This window comes from Panulirus ornatus, chromosome 52, assembly GCF_036320965.1.
Source record: "Panulirus ornatus isolate Po-2019 chromosome 52, ASM3632096v1, whole genome shotgun sequence".
NCBI classification, from domain to species: Eukaryota; Metazoa; Arthropoda; class Malacostraca; order Decapoda; family Palinuridae; genus Panulirus; species Panulirus ornatus.
In genome coordinates, this window is record NC_092275.1 from 10,982,941 (window position 1) to 11,008,378 (window position 25,438).

The following is a 25,438-nucleotide window of genomic DNA, read 5'->3' on the forward strand; positions in this document are numbered from 1 at the left end:
ACTTTCAGTTTTACCCATATGAATCTAGAGTTTACTTTCTTGCACTCTACCACATACTCCCACCTCTCCTGTTTCAGGAGTAGTGCTACTCCTTCCCTTGCTCTTGTCCTCACACCAACCCCTGACTTTACTCCCAAAACATTCCCAAACCACTCTTCCCCTTTGCACTTGAGCTTCGTTGCATCTTGGTTACACCCACACAAATTTAGACACCCCAATCTGAGTCTTCGAGGAGGATGAGCACTCCCCGCGTGACTCCTTCTTCTGTTTCCCCTTTTAGAAAGTTTAAATTCAAGGAGAGGAGTGTTTCTAGCCCCTGTTCCTGTCCCCTTTAGTCGCCTTTTATGAGACGTGAGGAATGTGTGGGAATTGTTGTTTCTCCTCTTTCCCCAGGGATTATGCCATATGAAGTTGATAACCTCACATTCAAAAAAAGATGGTTTAAGATCAAAATCTTCTCAAAGTAAAGTGCATTGAACTGTAGATACATAATTTCTCCAATTGCTATAGAAAGTTAACACCCAAAAAGATATTTTTTTTTGTGATATTTGTATTGTTTGTTTTGTAATATTTCATTTTAACATTGTCTCAATTTTGACATGAGAATAGGTGGTTTTTTTGGAGTATATCTAGTTTGCATATGTAAAATTTGTTTCAAACACCAAGTATACGAATATTTGGCAAATTTTTCCATGTCTCAAAAGGATATTTCATCAGGTGAGAAAATTTTTGTTAGGTCAGATTTTTGTATGTGGAGTCTTCCATAAATTGGAGTGTCTATATATGTCTTAGCCTAAGCCAGATATGAAGAGAGGAGAATGAGTGTTGCCAAGTGAAGGCTCGTCTTTGGCAGGGATTGTGATGTCATCATGGCTGTTTGATTTGTTTATGGGTAGTGTGTTTAGTTAGGATTGGAGTGAGTATGCAGTCTGTATGGAGTGACTGGGGCCTGGTAAGTGAGTTAGTTGTTTGTTGAAAAGTCTGGTGACAGATTCAAGTAGGAAATGGCAGCAGTTGGTGTCTGAGTTTGTGAGAGTTTGTTAAAGGAGTGAGCTAAAAGTTAATGTTAAAATGCAAAGTTATTAGGTCCATTAGGGTAGAGGGACAAGTTAGCTGGGGTGTGAGTTTAAGTAGAGAAAATTTGGCATAAGTGAAAAGTTTTAGATACCAGAGAGTGGTCATGGCTGCAAATAGAACCATTGAAGCAGAAGCAAGTCATAGGGTAAGGTGAGGGGGTGAAGGCTCTGGAAGCATTAGGAAGTGTATGGAAAGAGAGGTCACTATCTGGAAGAGCAAATATGGGTTTATTTGAAAGTATAGTAATTCCAACAATGTTTTATGGATGCAAGACACGTGTTATAGATAAGGATATGCAGATTGGGGTGGATGTGTTGGAGATAAAATGTTTAAGGGCAATATTTTGTATGAGGTGGTATGATTGAGTTAGTATTTAAAGAGTGAGATTGAGGGAGCTTAGATGTGTGTGCTAAGATGGTTTGGACATTAGGAGAGAATGAGTGAAGAGAGGTTGACAGAGAGAATATTGTCAGAAGTGGAGGGGACAAGGAGAAAGGGGAGACCAAATTGGAGATTGAAGGATTTCGAGTGCTCAGGGCCTGAACTTGCAGGAGGATGAAAGGCTTGCATAAGATAGAGTACATTGGAACAATATGCTACAGAGTCAGTGGTGTGAACCAGGGCATATGAAGCAGCCAGGGTAACGTCTGTTGAGCCTGCTTGTGGATATCTGTATGGGACTATGGTGTGATTTTTTTTCCAATATATTTTGGACCAGTTGTCTTTTAGAATTGATACTAGGACTTGATTGTTTGATTTAGAACTTTGAAAGCCATTCTCCAAAGACCCATGAAATTGTTTTCTAAGATTTACCGGATGAGGCATAGTAGAAAAACCCTCTAGTTGAAATTATTTTATTGAACTTTTGTTTCTTTGTACTTTAAAGCCTTTGAGTAAGTAAATGTATTTGTGTATCAAATATTTGTCATTGTAATTGGTAACTTTGAGTTGTGATTTCATTTAATGATAGATTAACAACTAGTAGTTGGTAGGCAGCCAGTGACCAGGGATATATATTACCAGTACTACCCATCTTTGCGGAAGATGAAAGCCTGCAAGGCAGCAGGTTTGGATGGTATTGCAGTGGAATTTATTAAAAAAGGGGGTGACTGTATTGTTGACTGGTTGGTAAGGTTATTTAATGTATGTATGATTCATGGTGAGGTGCCTGAGGATTGGCGGAATGCGTGCATAGTGCCATTGTACAAAGGCAAAGGGGATAAGGGTGAGTGCTCAAAATACAGAGGTATAAGTTTGATGATAGAGTGGCAGATATAGGGTGTTTTGGTCGAGGTGGTGTGCAAAGTGAGAGGGTTAGGGAAAATGATTTGGTAAACAGAGAAGAGGTAGTAAAAGCTTTGCGGAAGATGAAAGCCGGCAGGGCAGCAGGTTTGGATGGTATTGCAGTGGAATTTATTAAAAAAGGGGGTGACTGTATTGTTGACTGGTTGGTAAGGTTATTTAATGTATGTATGACTTACGGTGAGGTGCCTGAGGATTGGCGGAATGCATGCATAGTGCCATTGTACAAAGGCAAAGGGGATAAGAGTGAGTGCTCAAATTACAGAGGTATAAGTTTGTTGAGTATTCCTGGTAAATTATATGGGAGGGTATTGATTGAGAGGGTGAAGGCATGTACAGAGCATCAGATTGGGGAAGAGCAGTGTGGTTTCAGAAGTGGTAGAGGATGTGTGGATCAGGTGTTTGCTTTGAAGAATGTATGTAAGAAATACTTGGAAAAGCAAATGGATTTGTATGTAGCATTTATGGATCTGGAGAAGGCATATGATAGAGTTGATAGTGATGCTCTGTGGAAGGTATTAAGAATATATGGTGTGGGAGGCAAGTTGTTAGAAGCAGTGAAAAGTTTTTATCGAGGATGTAAGGCATGTGTACGTGTAGGAAGAGAGGAAAGTGATTGGTTCTCAGTGAATGTAGGTTTGCGGCAGGGGTGTGTGATGTCTCCATGGTTGTTTAATTTGTTTATGGATGGGGTTGTTAGGGAGGTGAATGCAAGAGTTTTGGAAAGAGGGGCAAGTATGAAGTCTGTTGGGGATGAGAGAGCTTGGGAAGTGAATCAGTTGTTGTTTGCTGATGATACAGCGCTGGTGGCTGATTCATGTGAGAAACTGCAGAAGCTGGTGACTGAGTTTGGTAAAGTGTGTGAAAGAAGGAAGTTAAGAGTAAATGTGAATAAGAGCAAGGTTATTAGGTACAGTAGGGTTGAGGGTCAAGTCAATTGGGAGGTGAGTTTGAATGGAGAAAAACTGGAGGAAGTGAAGTGTTTTAGATATCTGGGAGTGGATCTGGCAGCGGATGGAACCATGGAAGCGGAAGTGGATCATAGGGTGGGGGAGGGGGCGAAAATTCTGGGAGCCTTGAAGAATGTGTGGAAGTCGAGAACATTATCTCGGAAAGCAAAAATGGGTATGTTTGAAGGAATAGTGGTTCCAACAATGTTGTATGGTTGTGAGGCGTGGGCTATGGATAGAGTTGTGCGCAGGAGGATGGATGTGCTGGAAATGAGATGTTTGAGGACAATGTGTGGTGTGAGGTGGTTTGATCGAGTAAGTAACGTAAGGGTAAGAGAGATGTGTGGAAATAAAAAGAGTGTGGTTGAGAGAGCAGAAGAGGGTGTTTTGAAATGGTTTGGGCACATGGAGAGAATGAGTGAGGAAAGATTGACCAAGAGGATATATGTGTCGGAGGTGGAGGGAACGAGGAGAAGAGGGAGACCAAATTGGAGGTGGAAAGATGGAGTGAAAAAGATTTTGTGTGATCGGGTCCTGAACATGCAGGAGGGTGAAAGGAGGGCAAGGAATAGAGTGAATTGGAGCGATGTGGTATACCGGGGTCGACGTGCTGTCAGTGGATTGAATCGGGGCATGTGAAGCGTCTGGGGTAAACCATGGAAAGCTGTGTAGGTATGTATATTTGCGTGTGTGGACGTATGTATATACATGTGTATGGGGGTGGGTTGGGCCATTTCTTTCGTCTGTTTCCTTGCGCTACCTCGCAAACGCTGGAGACAGCGACAAAAAAAAAAAAAAAAAAAAGTTGAGTATTCCTGATAAATTATATGGGAGGGTATTGATTGAGAGGATGAAGGCATGTACAGAGCATCAGATTGGGGAAGAGCAGTGTGGTTTCAGAAGTGGTAGAGGATGTGTGGATCAGGTGTTTGCTTTGAAGAATGTACGTGAGAAATACTTAGAAAAGCAAATGGATTTGTATGTAGCATTTATGGCTCTGGAGAAGGCATATGATAGAGTTGATAAAGATGCTCTTAGGAAGGTATTAAGAATATATGGTGTGGGAGGCAAGTTGTTAGAAGCAGTGAAAAGTTTTTATCGAGGATGTAAGGCATATGTACGTGTAGGAAGAGAGGAAAGTGATTGGTTCTCAGTGAATGTAGGTTTGCGGCAGGGGTGTGTGATGTCTCCATGGTTGTTTAATTTGTTTATGGATGAGGTTGTTAGGGAGGTGAATGCAAGAGTTTTGGAAAGAGGGGCAAGTATGAAGCCGGTAGGGATGAGAGAGCTTGGGAAGTGAGTCAGTTGTTGTTTGCAGATGACACAGCGCTGGTGGCTGATTCATGTGAGAAACTGCAGAAGCTGGTGACTGAGTTTGGTAAAGTGTGTGAAAGAAGAAAGTTAAGAGTAAATGTGAATAAGAGCAAGGTTATTAGGTACAGTATGGTTGAGGGTCAAGTCAATTGGGAGGTGAGTTTGAATGGAGAAAAACTGGAGGAAGTAAAGTGTTTTAGATATCTGGGAGTGGATCTAGCAGCGGATGGAACCTTGGAAGCGGAAGTGAATCATAGGGTGGGGGAGGGGGTGAAAATCCTGGGAGCCTCGAAGAATGTGTGGAAGTCAAGAACATTATCTCGGAAAGCAAAAATGAGTATGTTTGAAGGAATAGTGGTTCAAACAGTGTTGTATGGTTGCGAGGCGTGGGCTATGGATAGAGTTGTGCGCAGGAGGGTGGATGTGCTGGAAATGAGATGTTTGAGGACAATGTGTGGTGTGAGGTGGTTTGATCGAGTAAGTAATGTAAGGGTAAGAGAGATGTGTGGAAATAAAAAGAGCGTGGTTGAGAGAGCAGAAGAGGGTGTTTTGAAATGGTTTGGTTACATGGAGAGAATGAGTGAGGAAAGATTGACCAAGAGGATACATGTGTTGGAGGTGGAGGGAACGAGAAGTGGGAGACCAAATTGGAGGTGGAAAGAGGGAGTGAAAAAGATTCTGAGTGATCGGGGCCTGAACATGCTGGAGGGTGAAAGGTGTGCAAGGAATAGAGTGAATTGGATCGATGTGGTATACCGGGGTCGACGTGCTGTCAGTGGATTGAAACGGGGCATGTGAAGGGTCTGGGGTAAACCATGGAAAGTTGTGTGTGGCCTGGATGTGGAAAGGGAGCTGTGGTTTCGGGCATTATTGCATGACAGCTAGAGACTGAGTGTGAATGAATGGGGCCTTTGTTGTCTTTTTCTAGCACTACCTTGCACACATGAAGGGGAAGGGGGATGTTATTCCATGTGTGGCGAGGTGGCGATGGGAATGAATGAAGGCAGACAGTGTGAATTGTGTGCATGTGTATATATGTATGTGTCTGTGTGTATATATATGTGTACATTGAGATGTATAGGTATGTATATTTGCGTGTGTGGACGTGTATGTATATACATGTGTATGTGGGTGGGTTGGGCCATTTCTTTCGTCTGTTTCCTTGCACTATCTTGCAGATGCGGGAGACAGCAGCAAAGCAAAATAGATAAATAAATACTACCCATCTGTGTATTGGGAGGGCTAGTGACAGCTGCATAGTGAGCCAGGACTTCACTAGTTGTCAAGTTGCACTCCTCTGACACCAGATAGCTGTCTTTTCTTTCTGCCTCATGCATATGTGGACTATTGGCAATCTGTCCACAAACACAATCTCTCCTTGTCACACATAACAACACTTAATTCACATAGCTTTTTGGCAAAATTGTGGAAGCAATGAATATTAGGCAAGAACATAAAGTAGAAACATTAGGGGTTGGAACATAAGGGGTTAGTAGTCAGTAGGAGCATTAGGTGAGAGCGTATGCAGACACTGCACTAAAGTTGCCCTTGCCATTGGCCTGTTAAGGGTGAGGCACTAAAGGCCAAGAAGCGGCACTGGAGTTCTTTAGTTATGGTGACTGTTTGCGTGGCCACCCCCTTAAGGGAGTTCCAGGATGGAACAGGTGTCAGATATAGATTAGATAGACAACTAAAAGGGTAGCAGGTGAATGTGTATCACAAATGATAAGATTACATCAGAATAAAGGCAGTTGTTTAAATGAGAGGAGTCTGAATATTAACTGTCATATTATGGTAGTATTATTTGTTTATAGATGGGGTGGTGAGGGAGGTAAATATTAGTCTTGAAGAGAGGGGCAAGTATGCAGTCTGTTGGAGATGAGGGGGGCCTTTGAAGTTAATCAGTTGTTGTTTACTGTTGATACAACACTATTGAGAAATTGCAGGAGTTTGTTATTGAGTTTGGTGGTGTGTGAAAGGAGAAAGTTGAGAGCAAGTATGAATAAAAGCAAAGTTGTTAGGTTTAGCAAGTTTGAGGGACAGGTTAGTAGGAGTAGGAGTTTGAATAGAGAAAACTTGAAGGAAGTGAAGTGTTTCACATACTTGGGAGTGGACATGGCAGTGATTGGAACCTTGGAAGTGAGTCATAGGATAATTTACAGATTGAAGGTTCTGGTAGTGCTAAGGAATGTGTGGAAAGAGAGAACGATATTTGGGAGGGCAGAAATGGGTATGTTTGAAGGTCCCAGCAATATTAGTTTTATATGGATGCAAGGCATGGGCTATACATAGATTGTCCAGAGGAAGGTGGATGTGTTGAAAATGGAATTGTCCAGAGGAAGATGGATGTGTTGAAAATGAAATGTTTGAGGATAATATGTGTTGTCAGGTGGTTTGATCAAATGCATAATGAAAGAGTAAGAGATAGGTATGGTAATAAAGAGAATGTGGCTGAGAGCTAACGAGGGTGTGTTGAAATTGTTTGGACATTAGAAGAGAATGAGTGAGGAAAGTTTAACAAAGGATACATGTGTCAAAAGTTGGGGGAATAAGAACAGGGAGACCAAATTGGAGGTGGAAGGATGGAGTGAAAAAGATTTTGAGCGATTAGGGCCTGAACATGCAAGAAGATGCAAGTTTGCAAGGGATAGAGTGAATTGGAACAATGTCGTATATTGGGGATGATATGCTGTCATTGGACTGAGCCAGGTCATGGGAACCATCTGGGGTAGACCGCAGTTAGGTTTGTGGGGCCTGGTCATGGATAGGGAAATGGTGTCAGTGCATTACACACAACAGATAGAGAATGGATGCGAGCGGATGTGGCCTAGAGAATGGCTGTGAGCGGATGTGGCATTTCTTAGTTCCCAGTGTGACCTCACTGACGTTGGAAGCAGCAATCGAGTATGAAAAAACTATGGACAAAACAGATTCATCTATCAATCTATATCTCTGATGCCTGTTCCATTTGGAACCTCAAAGGGAAGGCAACAGCAATAGAGTCTCCATAGCTAGTTAACTTCATTGCTGCTTCTTATCCTTTAGTACCTCACCCTTAACAGGCACTGGCGGAGGGCAACTCTTGTGCAGTGTTTGCTGAAGTTCCTACCTAATGTTCTTAATCATTACTTCTATCTAATGTTCTTTCCAGCTACTTCTGCCTAAAATTTCTACCTAATGCTCCTGCCTAAATGTTCCTACCTACCACCTGTCTACTGCTCCTACCATATTGCCAAAAGGCAGGGTTATGCATAGTGCTCACCGCAGGAAAATCTAGAGTTATGAAGAATGAGCTGTGTGAGTTTAGTGTTAAGTGTTATGTATGACAAGGAGAGATTGTACATTTAAGGACAGAATGATAGTAGTCCACATGTTACTGAGGCTGAAAGAAAAGACAACTACCTGGGTCAGAGGAGTGCAACTTAACAACCATTGAAGAGCTGGCTTGTTAAGCAGTCACTAACCCAGGTGGGTCATACTGGTAAAATAGGTAAAATACCTCCCTGGTCCTTGGCTGCCTACCAAAACAGATGTTATAAGAAATTAAGAAGTAATGTTTATTACAAGCATTTTGCTTTTACCTCCATCTGAATATGGAATGGAAGCAAATATATCTGTTTTGTAAGGCCGGCAAAGTATTTTAAGTTTGAAGAACAATGATGAAGGAAAAAGTTCCAAGCACCAGAGTAAGGCAGTCATGGTTGCCAGTAAAATTACTGGGAAAGAGAGTGACATTTATGATGGAATTGGTTGTGAAGTGAACATGGAAATAGAAATTTCAGTCATGAAGAATTAGGAGGTGGATGCAGATAATTTTCTGAATAGCATGAATTTGTATGGAAAGCATTACTGAGATGGTACAGAATTGGACAGTAAAGCTGTTTAGAAAGAATTATCACAAAGCAGTAGCGCAGTTGAGTGGGAAAACTAGGAAGCTACCACAGTTGAGGTAGTGATTGGGTTAGGAGGTGTATTAGTGAAAAGTTTGATGGTAGAGGAATATTAAGATGTGCTGAGGCAGTTTTTGTACTGAGAATAATGTCTGTGAGTCTTAGTGCTGTATGATTGGGAAACACTGTGAAATGAAGATACTAGTTGTTTGATTTTTTCTATACTTGGTTATATGTTTTTTTATAAAAGTTTGTTGAAGCAGTTAGTGTATGGAGAATGATGTTTATGAATCATAGTTCTGTATTATTGTGAAATGTGAAATTAAGATAATGGTCCTTTGATTTTTTCTATACTTATTGATGTGTTTTTTGCAGCATTGAAGAAATTAAGGCACTACGTGAGGCTCATGCTCAGTTCCAAGCTTCTTTGTCTTCTGCTCAGGCAGATTTCGAAGCTCTTGCAGCCTTAGATCAGCAGATAAAGAGCTACAATGTAGGGCCCAACCCATACACCTGGTTCACTATGGAAGCTCTGGAAGACACTTGGCGAAACCTACAAAAGATCATTAAGGTTAGAACTTTTATTACATATTCCATGAGAATATTATCGTATTTTTATGAATACGAGATATCATACATCGTTCATGTAGATATTTATAGAATTTATTTTGGAGGATATGTTGCATTTTACTCTTGGGAGTAAAGTCAGGGGTTACTGAGAGGACAAGAGCAAGGGAAGAAGTAGCACTACTCCTGAAACAGGAGTGGTGGGAGTATGTGATAGAGTGTAAGAAAGTAAACTCTAGATTGATATGGGTAAAACTGAAAGTGGATGGAGAGAGATGGGTGATTATTAGTGCATATGCACCTGGGCATGAGAAGAAAGATCATGAGAGGCAAGTGTTTTGGGGGCAGCTGAGTGAGTGTGATAGTAGTTTTGATGCACGAGACCAGGTTATAGTGATGGGTGATTTGAATGCAAAGGTGAGTAATGTGGCAGATGAAGGAATAATTGGTGTACATGGGGTGTTCAGTGTTGTAAATGGAAATGGTGAAGAGCTTGTAGATTTATGTGCTGAAAAAGGACTGGTGATTGGGAATACCTGGTTTAAAAAGAGAGATATACATATGTATACGTATGTAAGTAGGAGGGATGGCCAGAAAACGTTATTGGATTACGTGTTGATAGGTGCACAAAAGAGAGACTTTTGGATGTTATGTGCTGAGAGTTGCAGCTGGAGGGATGTCTGATCATTATCTTGTGGAGGCGAAGGTGAAGATTTGTAGAGGTTTTCAGAAAAGAAGAGAGAATGTTGGGGTGAAAAGAGTGGGAAGAGTAAGTGAGCTTGGGAAGGAGATTTGTGTGAGGAAGTACCGGGAGAGACTGAGTGCAGAATGGAAAAAGGTGAGAACAAAGGATGTAAGGGGAATAGGGGAGGAATGGGATGTATTTAGGGAAGCAGTGATGACTTGTACAAAAGATGCTTGTGGCATGAGAAGCGTGGGAGGTGGGCAGATTAGAAAGGGTAGTGAGTGGTGGGATGAAGATGTAAGATTATTAGTGAAAGAGAAGAAGGAGGCATTTGGATGATTTTTGCAGTGAAATAATGCAAATGACTGGGAGATGTATAAAAGAAAGAGGTAGGAGGTCAAGAGAAAGGAGCAAGAGGTGAAAAAGAGGGCAAATGAGAGTTGGGGTGAGAGAGTATCATTGAATTTTATGGAGAATAAAAAGATGTTTTGGAAGGAGGTAAATAAAGTGCGTAAGACAAGGGAACAAATGGGAACTTCAGTAAAGGGGGCTATTGGGGAGATGATAACAAGTAGTGATGATGTGAGAAGGAGATGGACTGAGTAGTTTGAAGGTTTGTTGAATGTGTTTGATGATAGAGTGGCAGATATAGGGTGTTATGGTCGAGGTGGTGTGCAAAGTGAAAGGGTTAGGGAAAATGATTTGGTAAACAGAGAAGAGGTAGTAAAAGCTTTGCGGAAGATGAAAGCTGGCAAGGCAGCGGGTTTGGATGGTATTGCAGTGGAATTCATTAAAAAAGGGGATGACTATTGTTGACTGGTTGGTAAGGTTATTTAATGTATGTAGGAATCATGGTGAGGTGCCTGAGGATTGGCGTAATGCTTGCATACTGCCATTGTACAAAGGCAAAGGGGATAAAAGTGAGTGCTCAAATTACAGAGGTATAAATTTGTTGAGTGTGGGAGGAAAGTTGTTAGAAGCAGTGAAAAGTTTTTATCGAGGATGTAAGGCATGTGTATGTGTAGGAAGAGAGGAAAGTGATTGGTTCTCAGTGAATGTAGGTTTGTGGCAGGGGTGTGTGATGTCTCCATGGTTGTTTAATTTGTTTATGGATGGGGTTGTTAGGGAGGTAAATGCAAGAGTTTTGGAAAGAGGGGCAAGTATGAAGTCTGTTGGGGATGAGAGAGCTTGGGAAGTGAGTCAGTTGTTGTTCGCTGATGATACAGCGCTGGTGGCTGATTCATGTGAGAAACTGCAGAAGCTGGTGACTGAGTTTGGTAAAGTGTGTGGAAGAAGAAAGTTAAGAGTAAATGTGAATAAGAGCAAGGTTATTAGGTACAGTAGGGTTGAGGGTCAAGTCAATTGGGAGGCGAGTTTGAATGGAGAAAAACTGGAGGAAGTGAAGTGTTTTAGATATCTGGGAGTGGATGTGGCAGCGGATGGAACCATGGAAGCGGAAGTGGATCATAGGGTGGGGGAGGGGGCGAAAATTCTGGGAGCCTTGAAGAATGTGTGGAAGTCGAGAACATTATCTCGGAAAGCAAAAATGGGTATGTTTGAAGGAATAGTGGTTCCAACAATGTTGTATGGTTGCGAGGTGTGGGCTATGGATAGAGTTGTGCGCAGGAGGATGGATGTGCTGGAAATGAGATGTTTGAGGACAATGTGTGGTGTGAGGTGGTTTGATCGAGTAAGTAACGTAAGGGTAAGAGGGATGTGTGGAAATAAAAAGAGCGTGGTTGAGAGAGCAGAAGAGGGTGTTTTGAAGTGGTTTGGGCACATGGAGAGAATGAGTGAGGAAAGATTGACCAAGAGGATATATGTGTCGGAGGTGGATGGAACGAGGAGAAGAGGGAGACCAAATTGGAGGTGGAAAGATGGAGTGAAAAAGATTTTGTGTGATCGGGGCCTGAAAATGCAGGAGGGTGAAAGGAGGGCAAGGAATAGAGTGAATTGGAGCGATGTGGTATACCGGGGTTGACATGCTGTCAGTGGATTGAATCAAGGCATGTGAAGCGTCTGGGGTAAACCATGGAAAGCTGTGTAGGTATGTATATTTGCGTGTGTGGAGGTATGTATATACATGTGTATGGGGGGGGGGGGGTTGGGCCATTTCTTTCGTCTGTTTCCTTGCGCTACCTCGCAAACGCGGGAGACAGCGACAAAGTATAATAAATAAAATAAAAGTTTGTTGAGTATTCCTGGTAAATTATATGGGAGGGTATTGATTGAGAGGGTGAAGGCATGTACAGAGCATCAGATTGGGGAAGAGCAGTGTGGTTTCAGAAGTGGTAGAGGATGTTTGGATCAGGTGTTTGCTCTGAAGAATGTATGAGAAATACTTAGAAAAGCAAATGGATTTGTATGTAGCATTTATGGGTGGAGAAGGCATATGTTAGAGTTGATGTAGATGCTCTGTGGAAGGTATTAAGAATATATGGTGATGGATGCAAGTTGTTAGAAGCAGAAAAGTTTTTATTGAGGATGTATGGCATGTGTACGTGTAGGAAGAGAGGAAAGTGATTGGTTCTCAGTGAATGTAGGTTTACGGCAGGGGTGTGTATTGTCTCTATGGTGGTTTAATTTGTTTATGGATGAGGTTGTTAGGGAGGTGAATGCAAGAGTGTTAGAAAGAAAGGTAAGTATGCAGTCTGTTGTGGATGAAAGAGCTTGGGAAATTAGTCAGTTGTTGTTCACTGATGATACAGCGCTGGTGGCTGATTCGTGTGAGAAACTGCAGAAGCTGGTGACTAAGTTTGGTAAAGTGTTTGAAAGAAGAAAGCTGAGAGTAAATGTGAATAAGAGCAAGGTTATTAGGTACAGTATTGGTGAAGGACAAGTCAATTGGGAGGTAAGTTTGAATGGAGAAAAACTGGAGGAAGTGAAGTGTTTTAGGTATCTGGGAATGGATTTGGCAGCGAATGGAACCATGGAAGTGGAAGTGAATCATAGGGTGGGGGAGGGGGGGAAAGTTCTGGGAGCCTTGAAGAATGTTTGGAAGTTGAGAACATTATCTCGGAAAGTATAAATGGCTGTGTTTGAAGGAATAGTGGTTCCAACAATGTTATATGGTTGCGAGGCTTGGGCTATCGATAGAGTTGTGCGCAGGAGGGTGATGTGCTGGAAATGAGATGTGAGGACAATATGTGGTGTGAGGTGGTTTTGGATCAAGTAAGTAATAATAGGGTAAGAGTGATGTGTGGTAATTAAAAAGAGTGTGGTTGAGAGAGCAGAATAGGGGTTTTGAAAAGGTTTGGTCACATGGAAGAGAATTAGGAGGAAAGATTGACCAAGAGGATATATGTGCCGAGGTGGAGGGAAACGAAGAGGGAGTGGGAGACAAATTGGAGATGGAATGATGGAGTGAAAAAGATTTTGAAGTAATCGGGGGCCTGAATCATGCAGGAATCAGAGTGAATTGGTACGGATGAGGATACTTGGGTCCGATGTGCTATAATGGATTGACCAAGGCATGTGAAGGTCGGGGTAAAACCATGGAAAGTTTTGTGGCCTGGATGCTGGAAAGGGAGCTAGTGGTTTCGTTCATTATTATATGAACAGCTAGAGACTGAGGTGTGAACGAGGTGGCCTTGTTGTCTTTTTTCCTAGCGCGACCTCGCGCAAACGTGAGGGTGGGAGAGGGGTTTGTTATTTCCATGTGTGGCGCGGTGGTGATGAGGAGAATAAAGGCAGGACAAATGCAATTATGTACATGTGTATATTATGTATAATATATCCCTGGGGATAGGGATAAAGAAAACTTCCCCGCATTCCTCACATGTCCGTGAAGGCGACTAAAGGGACGGAGTGGGGGGCTAGAAACCCTCCCCTCCTTGTATTTCAACTTTCTAAAAGGGAAACAGTAGAAGGATCACACGGAGAGTGCTCATCCCTCCTCCGAAGGCTCAGATTGAGGGGTCTAAATGGTGTTGATGTACCAGGATGAAAAAAAGGAGAGATAATAGTTATGTTTTGAAGAATGGATCCTGGATGTTTTGCATCTGAGTGAAACAAAGCTCAAGGGTAAATGGGCAGAGTGTTTGGGAAAGTCCTTCGAGTAAAGTCAAAGGGGTTAGTGGAGATGAGAAGAGCAGGGAAGGATAGCAACTACTCCTGAAACAGGAGTGGTGGGGAGTAGTGTTAGAGTGTAAGAAAGTTAAACTCTAGATTGGATATGGGTAAAACTAAAAAGTGTGGATGAGAGAATGGGTGATCTTGGTGCATATGCACCTTGGGCATGAGGAGAAAGATCTTGAGAGGCATTGTTTTGGAGCCAGTGGAATGAGTGTGTTAGTGGCTTTTGAAGCAATGAGACCGGGTTATCTGATGGGTGATTTGAAATGTAAAGGTGAGTGATGTGCAGTTGAGGAAATAATTGGTATACATGGGGTGTTCAGTGGTGTAAATGAAATGGTGAAAGAGCACTTGTAGATTTATGTGCTGAAAAAGAACTGGTGATTGGGATACCTGGTTTTAAAAAGAGAGATATACATAAGTATATGGACTTGTATGGAGCATTTATGGATACCTGGAGAAGGACATATGAATAGAGTTGATAGAGATTGCTCTGTGAACGGTATTAAGAATATATGGTGTGGGAGGCAAGTTTGTTCGAAGCAGTGAAAAGTTTTTATCGAGGATGTAAGGCATGTGTATGTGTAGGAAGAGAGGAAAGTGATTGGTTCTCAGTGAATGTAGGTTTGTGGCAGGGGTGTGTGATGTCTCCATGGTTGTTTAATTTGTTTATGGATGGGGTTGTTAGGGAGGTAAATGCAAGAGTTTTGGAAAGAGGGGCAAGTATGAAGTCTGTTGGGGATGAGAGAGCTTGGGAAGTGAGTCAGTTGTTGTTCGCTGATGATACAGCGCTGGTGGCTGATTCATGTGAGAAACTGCAGAAGCTGGTGACTGAGTTTGGTAAAGTGTGTGGAAGAAGAAAGTTAAGAGTAAATGTGAATAAGAGCAAGGTTATTAGGTACAGTAGGGTTGAGGGTCAAGTCAATTGGGAGGCGAGTTTGAATGGAGAAAAACTGGAGGAAGTGAAGTGTTTTAGATATCTGGGAGTGGATGTGGCAGCGGATGGAACCATGGAAGCGGAAGTGGATCATAGGGTGGGGGAGGGGGCGAAAATTCTGGGAGCCTTGAAGAATGTGTGGAAGTCGAGAACATTATCTCGGAAAGCAAAAATGGGTATGTTTGAAGGAATAGTGGTTCCAACAATGTTGTATGGTTGCGAGGTGTGGGCTATGGATAGAGTTGTGCGCAGGAGGATGGATGTGCTGGAAATGAGATGTTTGAGGACAATGTGTGGTGTGAGGTGGTTTGATCGAGTAAGTAACGTAAGGGTAAGAGGGATGTGTGGAAATAAAAAGAGCGTGGTTGAGAGAGCAGAAGAGGGTGTTTTGAAGTGGTTTGGGCACATGGAGAGAATGAGTGAGGAAAGATTGACCAAGAGGATATATGTGTCGGAGGTGGATGGAACGAGGAGAAGAGGGAGACCAAATTGGAGGTGGAAAGATGGAGTGAAAAAGATTTTGTGTGATCGGGGCCTGAACATGCAGGAGGGTGAAAGGAGGGCAAGGAATAGAGTGAATTGGAGCGATGTGGTATACCGGGGTTGACATGCTGTCAGTGGATTGAATCAAGGCATGTGAAGCGTCTGGGGTAAACCATGGAAAGCTGTGTAGGTATGTATATTTGCGTGTGTGGAGGTATGTATATACATGTGTATGGGGGGGGGGGGTTGGGCCATTTCTTTCGTCTGTTTCCTTGCGCTACCTCGCAAACGCGGGAGACAGCGACAAAGTATAATAAATAAAATAAAAGTTTGTTGAGTATTCCTGGTAAATTATATGGGAGGGTATTGATTGAGAGGGTGAAGGCATGTACAGAGCATCAGATTGGGGAAGAGCAGTGTGGTTTCAGAAGTGGTAGAGGATGTTTGGATCAGGTGTTTGCTCTGAAGAATGTATGAGAAATACTTAGAAAAGCAAATGGATTTGTATGTAGCATTTATGGGTGGAGAAGGCATATGTTAGAGTTGATGTAGATGCTCTGTGGAAGGTATTAAGAATATATGGTGATGGATGCAAGTTGTTAGAAGCAGAAAAGTTTTTATTGAGGATGTATGGCATGTGTACGTGTAGGAAGAGAGGAAAGTGATTGGTTCTCAGTGAATGTAGGTTTACGGCAGGGGTGTGTATTGTCTCTATGGTGGTTTAATTTGTTTATGGATGAGGTTGTTAGGGAGGTGAATGCAAGAGTGTTAGAAAGAAAGGTAAGTATGCAGTCTGTTGTGGATGAAAGAGCTTGGGAAATTAGTCAGTTGTTGTTCACTGATGATACAGCGCTGGTGGCTGATTCGTGTGAGAAACTGCAGAAGCTGGTGACTAAGTTTGGTAAAGTGTTTGAAAGAAGAAAGCTGAGAGTAAATGTGAATAAGAGCAAGGTTATTAGGTACAGTATTGGTGAAGGACAAGTCAATTGGGAGGTAAGTTTGAATGGAGAAAAACTGGAGGAAGTGAAGTGTTTTAGGTATCTGGGAATGGATTTGGCAGCGAATGGAACCATGGAAGTGGAAGTGAATCATAGGGTGGGGGAGGGGGGAAAGTTCTGGGAGCCTTGAAGAATGTTTGGAAGTTGAGAACATTATCTCGGAAAGTATAAATGGCTGTGTTTGAAGGAATAGTGGTTCCAACAATGTTATATGGTTGCGAGGCTTGGGCTATCGATAGAGTTGTGCGCAGGAGGGTAGATGTGCTGGAAATGAGATGTTTGAGGACAATATGTGGTGTGAGGTGGTTTGATCAAGTAAGTAATAATAGGGTAAGAGTGATGTGTGGTAATAAAAAGAGTGTGGTTGAGAGAGCAGAATAGGGTGTTTTGAAAAGGTTTGGTCACATGGAGAGAATTAGAGGAAAGATTGACCAAGAGGATATATGTGTCAGAGGTGGAGGGAACGAAGAGGAGTGGGAGACCAAATTGGAGATGGAAAGATGGAGTGAAAAAGATTTTGAGTAATCGGGGCCTGAACATGCAGGAAGAGAGTGAATTGGTACGATGTGGTATACTGGGGTCGATGTGCTATCAATGGATTGAACCAAGGCATGTGAAGCGTCTGGGGTAAACCATGGAAAGTTTTGTGGGGCCTGGATGTGGAAAGGGAGCTGTGGTTTCGGTTCATTATTATATGACAGCTAGAGACTGAGTGTGAACGGATGTGGCCTTTGTTGTCTTTTCCTAGCGCTACCTCGCGCACGTGAGGGGGGGAGGGGGTTGTTATTTCATGTGTGGCGAGGTGGTGATGGGAATGAATAAAGGCAGACATTATGAATTATGTACATGTGTATATATGTATATATATATCCCTGGGGATAGGGGAGAAAGAATACTTCCCACGCATTCCTCACATGTCGTAGAAGGCGACTAAAGGGGACGGGAGTGGGGGGCTAGAAACCCTCCCCTCCTTGTATTTCAACTTTCTAAAAGGGGAAACAGTAGAAGGAGTCACACGGAGAGTGCTCATCCTCCTCGAAGGCTCAGATTGAGGGGTCTAAATGTGTGTTGATGTAACCAGGATGAGAAAAAAGGAGAGATAGATAGTATGTTTGAAGAAAGGAACCTGGATGTTTTGGCTCTGAGTGAAACAAAGCTCAAGGGTAAATGGGAAGAGTGGTTTGGGAAAGTCTTCGGAGTAAAGTCAGGGGTTAGTGAGATGAGAAGAGCAAGGGAAGGAGTAGCACTACTCCTGAAACAGGAGTGGTGGGAGTATGTGATAGAGTGTAAGAAAGTAAACTCTAGATTGATATGGGTAAAACTAAAAGTTGATGGAGAGAGATGGGTGATTATTGGTGCATATGCACCTGGGCATGAGGAGAAAGATCATGAGAGGCAAGTGTTTTGGGAGCAGTGGAATGAGTGTGTTAGTGATTTTGATGCATGAGACCGGGTTATACTGATGGGTGATTTGAATGTAAAGGTGAGTGATGTGGCAGTTGAGGAAATAATTGGTATACATGGGGTGTTCAGTGGTGTAAATGGAAATGGTGAAGAGCTTGTAGATTTATGTGCTGAAAAAGAACTGGTGATTGGGAATACCTGGTTTAAAAAGAGAGATATACATAAGTATATGGACTTGTATGTAGCATTTATGGATCTGGAGAAGGCATATGATAGAGTTGATAGAGATGCTCTGTGGAAGGTATTAAGAATATATGGTGTGGGAGGCAAGTTGTTAGAAGCAGTGAAAAGTTTTTATCGAGGATGTAAGGCATGTGTACGTGTAGTAAGAGAGGAAAGTGATTGGTTCTCAGTGAATGTAGGTTTGCGGCAGGGGTGTGTGATGTCTCCATGGTTGTTTAATTTGTTTATGGATGGGGTTGTTAGGGAGGAGAATGCAAGAGTTTTGGAAAGAAGGGCAAGTATGAAGTCTGTTGGGGATGAGAGAGCTTGGGAAGTGAGTCAGTTGTTGTTCGCTGATGATACAGCGCTGGTGGCTGATTCATGTGAGAAACTGCAGAAGCTGGTGACTGAGTTTGGTAAAGTGTGTGAAAGAAGAAAGTTAAGAGTAAATGTGAATAAGAGCAAGGTTATTAGGTACAGTATGGTTGAGGGTCAAGTCAATTGGGAGATAAGTTTGAATGGAGAAAAACTGGAGGAAGTAAAGTGTTTTAGATATCTGGGAGTGGATCTGGCAGCGGATGGAACCATGGAAGCGGAAGTGGATCATAGGGTGGGGGAGGGGGCGAAAATCCTGGGAGCCTTGAAGAATGTGTGGAAGTCGAGAACATTATCTCGGAAAGCAAAAATGGGTATGTTTGAAGGAATAGTGGTTCCAACAATGTTGTATGGTTGCAAGGCGTGGGCTATGGATAGAGTTGTGCACAGGAGGATGGATGTGCTGGAAATGAGATGTTTGAGGACAATGTGTGGTGTGAGGTGGTTTGATCGAGTAAGTAACGTAAGGGTGAGAGAGATGTGTGGAAATAAAAAGAGCGTGGTTGAGAGAGCAGGGGAGGGTGTTTTGAAATGGTTTGGGCACATGGAGAGAATGAGTGAGGAAAGATTGACCAAGAGGATATATGTGTCGGAGGTGGAGGGAACGAGGAGAAGTGGGAGACCAAATTGGAGGTGGAAAGATGGAGTGAAAAAGATTTTGTGTGATCGGGGCCTGAACATGCAGGAGGGTGAAAGGAGGGCAAGGAATAGTGAATTGGATCGATGTGGTATACCGGGGTTGACGTGCTGTCAGTGGATTGAATCAGGGCATGTGAAGAGTCTGGGGTAAACCATGGAAAGCTGTGTAGGTATGTATATTTGCGTGTGTGGACGTATGTATATACATGTGTATGTGGGTGGGTTGGGCCATTTCTTTCGTCTGTTTCCTTGCGCTACCTCGCAAACGCTGGAGACAGCGACAAAAAAAAGAAAAAAAATGATTGAATCTTTAAAAATTGAAAGAGCTTTTTATTTGAGTCCAAAACAAGTTTGTCATCTTATGGCTTATAAAGTATTGAAAGCCAGCCTCATACAGAAAGCTCTTGATAGTCCTGTCAGTATAAGTCCAATCCTAAATCATTAGAACTAACATGGTAACTAAGTTATGTGTTCAATAGAACAAACACAAACCAATGATCAGTGTTATCCAGATGGTTTGTCCATTTAAGTCCATTTAAGATTAAGTGGGCTGAAAACCCTGTAGAAAATATCCTGGAAGACATTTACAGATCCTGTAAATATCCTGGGAAAAAGCCTTGAATTTTATGTCAGTAAAAGAGTGGGAACCCTGTATATATATGTATATGTTGAGATGTATAGGTATGTATATCTGCGTGTGTGGACTTGTATGTACATACATGTGTATGTGGGTGGGTTGGGCCATTCTTTCGTCTGTTTCCTTGCACTACCTCGCTAATGTGGGAGACAACGACAAAGCAAAATAATAATGATAAGAATAACAATCTTTGTTTTTATTCATAAATTTGTTAAGAATCTCATTTGACTTTGAAGGAACGTGATATGGAGTTGGCTAAAGAGGCACAACGCCAGGAGGAGAATGATAAGCTCAGGAAAGAATTTGCTAAGCATGCCAATGCTTTCCACCAGTTACTTACGGATACAAGGTGGGGCAAGAATTTTTCATTAAGCACCTGTTATTAATTTTTATATTGATATAGTGAGAGATACATACTTTAAGAATTGATTTCATATAATTAACTTGGATTTGAATCCAAGTTAAAATTTGATTGTTGCTTATGCCATTCTTGATTTGTAGATAAATTATAATGGGTATCTCAGTAAAGTTAAGAGTTATAGTTTAAGGAAATAGTATATCATCTTCCTTAGTAAGAGGTGTCATACTCAGAAATATCAGGGCTTAGTTTAGTTTTTGGTGGTATTTTTCTGTGAAATTATTGATTTTGATTAGATTTTTGTCAATAGTTTTTTACTTTAGGAACTTACTCATAGCTTCCTATAATCATCTGCATGATAGTTTAAGTTTGAGAGATACATACTTTAAGAATTGTTTTCATTTTAATAACTTTGGTTTGATTCCAAGTTAAAATTTGATAGTTGCTTATGCCATTCTTGTTTTGTAGATAAATTGTAATGGGCATCTTAGTAAATGTTAAGAGTTACAGTTTAAGGAAATAGTATGTCATCTTTCTTAGTAATAAGTGTCATATTCAGAAATATCAGGGCATAGTTTAGTTTTTGGTGGTGGTAGTTTTCTGTGAAATTATTGATTTTGATTAGATTTTTATCCCTGGGGATAGGGGATTAAGAATACTTCCCACGTACTCCCTGTGTGTCGTAGAAGGCGACTAAAAGGGGAGGGAGTGGGGGGCTGGAAATCCTCCCCTCTCGTTTTTTTTAATTTTCCAAAAGAAGGAACAGAGGGGGCCAGGTGAGGATATTCCAAAAAAGGCGCAGTCCTCTGTTCTTAACGCTACCTCGCTAACGCGGGAAATGGCGAATAGTTTAAAAGAAAAAAAAAAGATTGGATTTTATCAATAGTTTTTTACTTTAGGAACTTACTCATAGCTTCCTATAATCAACTGCATGATAGATTAAAGAAGCCATTTTGCTGTCCATAATATGTTGATCTCTGTATTGCAAGTGTATGGCCCAAGGTTATGTTTCAAAGAAGATAATTCAAAGCCCTAAGTACAGTGAACTTAGATTTAGTAAGATGGCCTTTTGTCCGTATATATCTCTGAGGTGTGCTATTTGCTTTCCAGTCATAATTTTCCATTGCTTTTCGTGTTAGCCATGCTTTCTGTAGCTTAGATTTATATTTATATTTTGTACTGCTTACTTAGGCATATCCATGTCTCCCAAGGTAATATAAATGTAAGTCTTATCTTGTCTTCACCATGAACCAGTGATACAAGTGTAAAACCCTGTTTATGCTTCGTTTGGATGAAACACATTAAGGAAAAATACTCTGATGTATTATCTTGGCTTCACTTCTTAATACATCTGCATAACAGCTGTATGCAGTTGTTAGTGTGAGCAGATTATTACCATGTTGAATATTTACTTTATATCAGATGATACCACTCTAACCTGTACCCTTGCATTTAGCAACTAGTCTAAACAATATTATCATGGCATCTCACAGGAGTTGCTTGTGAAAAAAGTATAAATGCTTTCAGAGAACTCTTTTATCTTTTGAAAGCAAGAATTTAACATGATTTTTGCAAGACTATGTCTTGGAGTGTTGTTTACCATAATTGTGCCCTTTTTTTTTTTTTTTGAGATATTCAATAGCTTTAAAATGTTGATTTTGAAGGGGTATTACATCATTTTTTGTATTGTCACCTTAGATGGGTGCTTAAAAAATAATGTGTATGAATGTCAAGATCAGGAGATCTGAGATAGAGGGAATGAGTTGATGGTTGAATGGGATGGTAATGTGCAGGATTATGTATTTTTTATAGAAATGCTTGTCTTTCATTTGATCCCCCTCAACCATGAAATGCAAAGCTCTTCAATGTACTGAACAATCTTATTTTTTTTTGCTTTGTCGCTGTCTCCCGCGTTTGCGAGGTAGCGCAAGGAAACAGACGAAAGAAATGGCCCAACCCACCCCCATACACATGCCTTGATTCAATCCACTGACAGCACGTCAACCCCAGTATACCACATCGCTCCAATTCACTCTATTCTTTGCCCTCCTTTCACCCTCCTGCATGTTCAGGCCCCGATCACACAAAATCTTTTTCACTCCATCTTTCCACTTCCAATTTGGTCTCCCTCTTCTCCTCGTTCCCTCCACCTCCGACACATATATCCTCTTGGTCAATCTTTCCTCCCTCACTCATTCTCTCCATGTGACCAAACCATTTCAAAACACCCTCTTCTGCTCTCTCAACCACGCTCTTTTTATTTCCACACATCTCTCTTACCCTTACGTTACTTACTCGATCAAACCACCTCACACCACACATTGTCCTCAAACATCTCATTTCCAGCACATCCATCCTCCTGCGCACAACTCTATCCATAGCCCACGCCTCGCAACCATACAACATTGTTGGAACCACTATTCCTTCAAACATACCCATTTTTGCTTTCCGAGATAATGTTCTCGACTTCCACACATTCTTCAAGGCTCCCAGAATTTTCGCCCCCTCCCCCACCCTATGATCCACTTCCGCTTCCATGGTTCCATCCGCTGCCACATCCACTCCCAGATATCTAAAACACTTCACTTCCTCCAGTTTTTCTCCATTCAAACTCACCTCCCAATTGAATTGACCCTCAACCCTACTGTACCTAATAACCTTGCTCTTATTCACATTTACTCTTAACTTTCTTCTTTCACACACTTTACCAAACTCAGTCACCAGCTTCTGCAGTTTCTCACATGAATCAGCCACCAGCGCTGTATCATCAGCGAACAACAACTGACTCACTTCCCAAGCTCTCTCATCCCCAACAGACTTCATACTTGCCCCTCTTTCCAAAACTCTTGCATTCACCTCCCTAACAACCCCATCCATAAACAAATTAAACAACCATGGAGACATCACACACCCCTGCCGCAAACCTACATTCACTGAGAACCAATCACTTTCCTCTCTTCTTACACGTACACATGCCTTACATCCTCGATAAAAACTTTTCACTGCTTGTAACAACTTGCCTCCCACACCATATATTCTTAATACCTTCCACAGAGCATCTCTATCAACTCTATCATATGCCTTCTCCAGATCCATAAATGCTACATACAAATCCATTTGCTTTTCTAAGTATTTCTCACATACATTCTTCAAAGCAAACACCTGATCCACACATCCTCTACCACTTCTGAAACCACACTGCTCTTCCCCAATCTGATGCTCTGTACATGCCTTCACCCTCTCAATCAATACCCTCCCATATAATTTGCCAGGAATACTCAACAAACTTGTACCTCTGTAATTTGAGCACTCACTCTTATCCCCTTTCCCTTTGTACAATGGCACTATGCATGCATTCCGCCAATCCTCAGGCGCCTCACCATGAGTCATACATACATTAAATAACCTTACCAACCAGTCAACAATACAGTCACCCCCTTTTTTAATAAATTCCACTGCAATACCATCCAAACCTGCTGCCTTACCGGCTTTCATCTTCCGCAAAGCTTTTACTACCTCTTCTCTGTTTACCAACTCATTTTCCCTAACCCTCGCACTTTGCACACCACCTCGACCAAAACACCTTATATCTGCCACTCTATCATCAAACACATTCAACAAACCTTCAAAATACTCACTCCATCTCCTTCTCACATCACCACTACTTGTTATCACCTCCCCATTTGCGCCCTTCACTGAAGTTCCCATTTGCTCCCTTGTCTTACGCACTTCATTTACCTCCTTCCAGAACATCTTTTTATTCTCCCTAAAATTTAATGATACTCTCTCACCCCAACTCTCATTTGCCCTCTTTTTCACCTCTTGCACCTTTCTCTTGACCTCCTGTCTCTTTCTTTTATACGTCTCCCACTCAATTTCATTTTTTCCCTGCAAAAATCGTCCAAATGCCTCTCTCTTCTCTTTTACTAATACTCTTACTTCTTCATCCCACCACTCACTACCCTTTCTAATCTGCCCACCTCCCACTCTTCTCATGCCACAAGCATCTTTTGCGCAATCCATCACTGATTCCCTAAATACATCCCATTCCTCCCCCACTCCCCTTACTTCCATTGTTCTCACCTTTTTCCATGCTGTACTCAGTCTCTCCTGGTACTTCCTCACACAAGTCTCCTTCCCAAGCTCACTTACTCTCACCACCCTCTTCACCCCAACATTCACTCTTCTTTTCTGAAAACCCATACAAATCTTCACCTTAGCCTCCACAAGATAATGATCAGACATCCCTCCAGTTGCACCTCTCAGCACATTAACATCCAAAAGTCTCTCTTTCGCGCGCCTGTCAATTAACACGTAATCCAATAACGCTCTCTGGCCATCTCTCCTACTTACATAAGTATACTTGTGTATATCTCGCTTTTTAAACCAGGTATTCCCAATCATCAGTCCTTTTTCAGCACATAAATCTACAAGCTCTTCACCATTTCCATTTACAACACTGAACACCCCATGTATACCAATTATTCCCTCAACTGCCACATTACTCACCTTTGCATTCAAATCACCCAACACTATAACCCGGTCTCGTGCATCAAAACCACTAACACACTCATTCAGCTGCTCCCAAAACACTTGCCTCTCATGATCTTTCTTCTCATGCCCAGGTGCATATGCACCAATAATCACCCATCTCTCTCCATCAACTTTCAGTTTTACCCATATTAATCGAGAATTTACTTTCTTACATTCTATCACATACTTCCACAACTCCTGTTTCAGGAGTACTGCTACTCCTTCCCTTGCTCTTGTCCTCTCAGTGATGGATTGCGCACAATCTTATAAGTGCAGATATTCTTTTATTGGTTTTCGTTGTGCCTCCATTTTTAGTTTATATGTGTGAATGGTACATTTCATTATATGTGATGTATTTATGGTTTCATCTATGGAGTAAAGTTGGGTTGGTGAGAGGATAAGAGTTAAGGAAAGAGTACCACTGCTCCTGAAGCAGGAGTTGTGGAATGTGTGATAGAGTGTAAGGAAATAAATTCTAGATTAATGTATTTAAAACTGAAAGTGGATTGCAAGAGATGGGTGATTATTGGTGGTTATGCACAAGGAATGAGAAGAAAGATCATGAGCAGCTGGGTGAGTGTGTCAGCAGTTTTGATGTATGAGACTGGGTATTAATGATAGATGATTTAAATGCGAAAGTTAGTAATGTGCCAGTTGAGGGTATAATTGGTGCACAAAGGGTATTCAGTGTAATGAATGGAAATGGTGAAAAGCTTGTGGAGTTGGGTGCAGTAAAAAGACTGGTATTTGGAAATACCTGATTTAAAAAGATGAACCTTATGACTTTGCATTGTAACATTAACTTTTAGCTCACTCCTTTAACAAATTCTCCCAAACTCAGACACCAACTGCTGCCATTTCCTTCTGGACAGATTCAAGTGATGGGTAATGGGCATAAATAGATTGCTTATTGATTGACAGATGTGTAAAAGAAAGACTTTTGGATATATATGCTGAGAGGGGCAGCTGTTGATGTCTGATCACTATCTTGTG

The 25,438-nt window shown here is 41.7% G+C and overlaps 1 protein-coding gene across 6 annotated transcripts in view; it reads left to right on the forward strand.

Moving 5' to 3' along the window:
• The window catches only part of alpha-Spec (alpha spectrin), a 176,977-nt gene that overhangs the window by 87,916 nt on the left and 63,623 nt on the right, over positions 1 to 25,438 (forward strand). For all 6 annotated transcript variants that reach the window (XM_071692154.1, XM_071692158.1, XM_071692157.1 and 3 more), the window contains 2 exons: positions 8,909 to 9,104; positions 19,791 to 19,903. In XM_071692154.1, the coding sequence (XP_071548255.1) occupies positions 8,909 to 9,104; positions 19,791 to 19,903 (309 nt within the window). The remainder of the gene's footprint in view (positions 1 to 8,908; positions 9,105 to 19,790; positions 19,904 to 25,438) is intronic.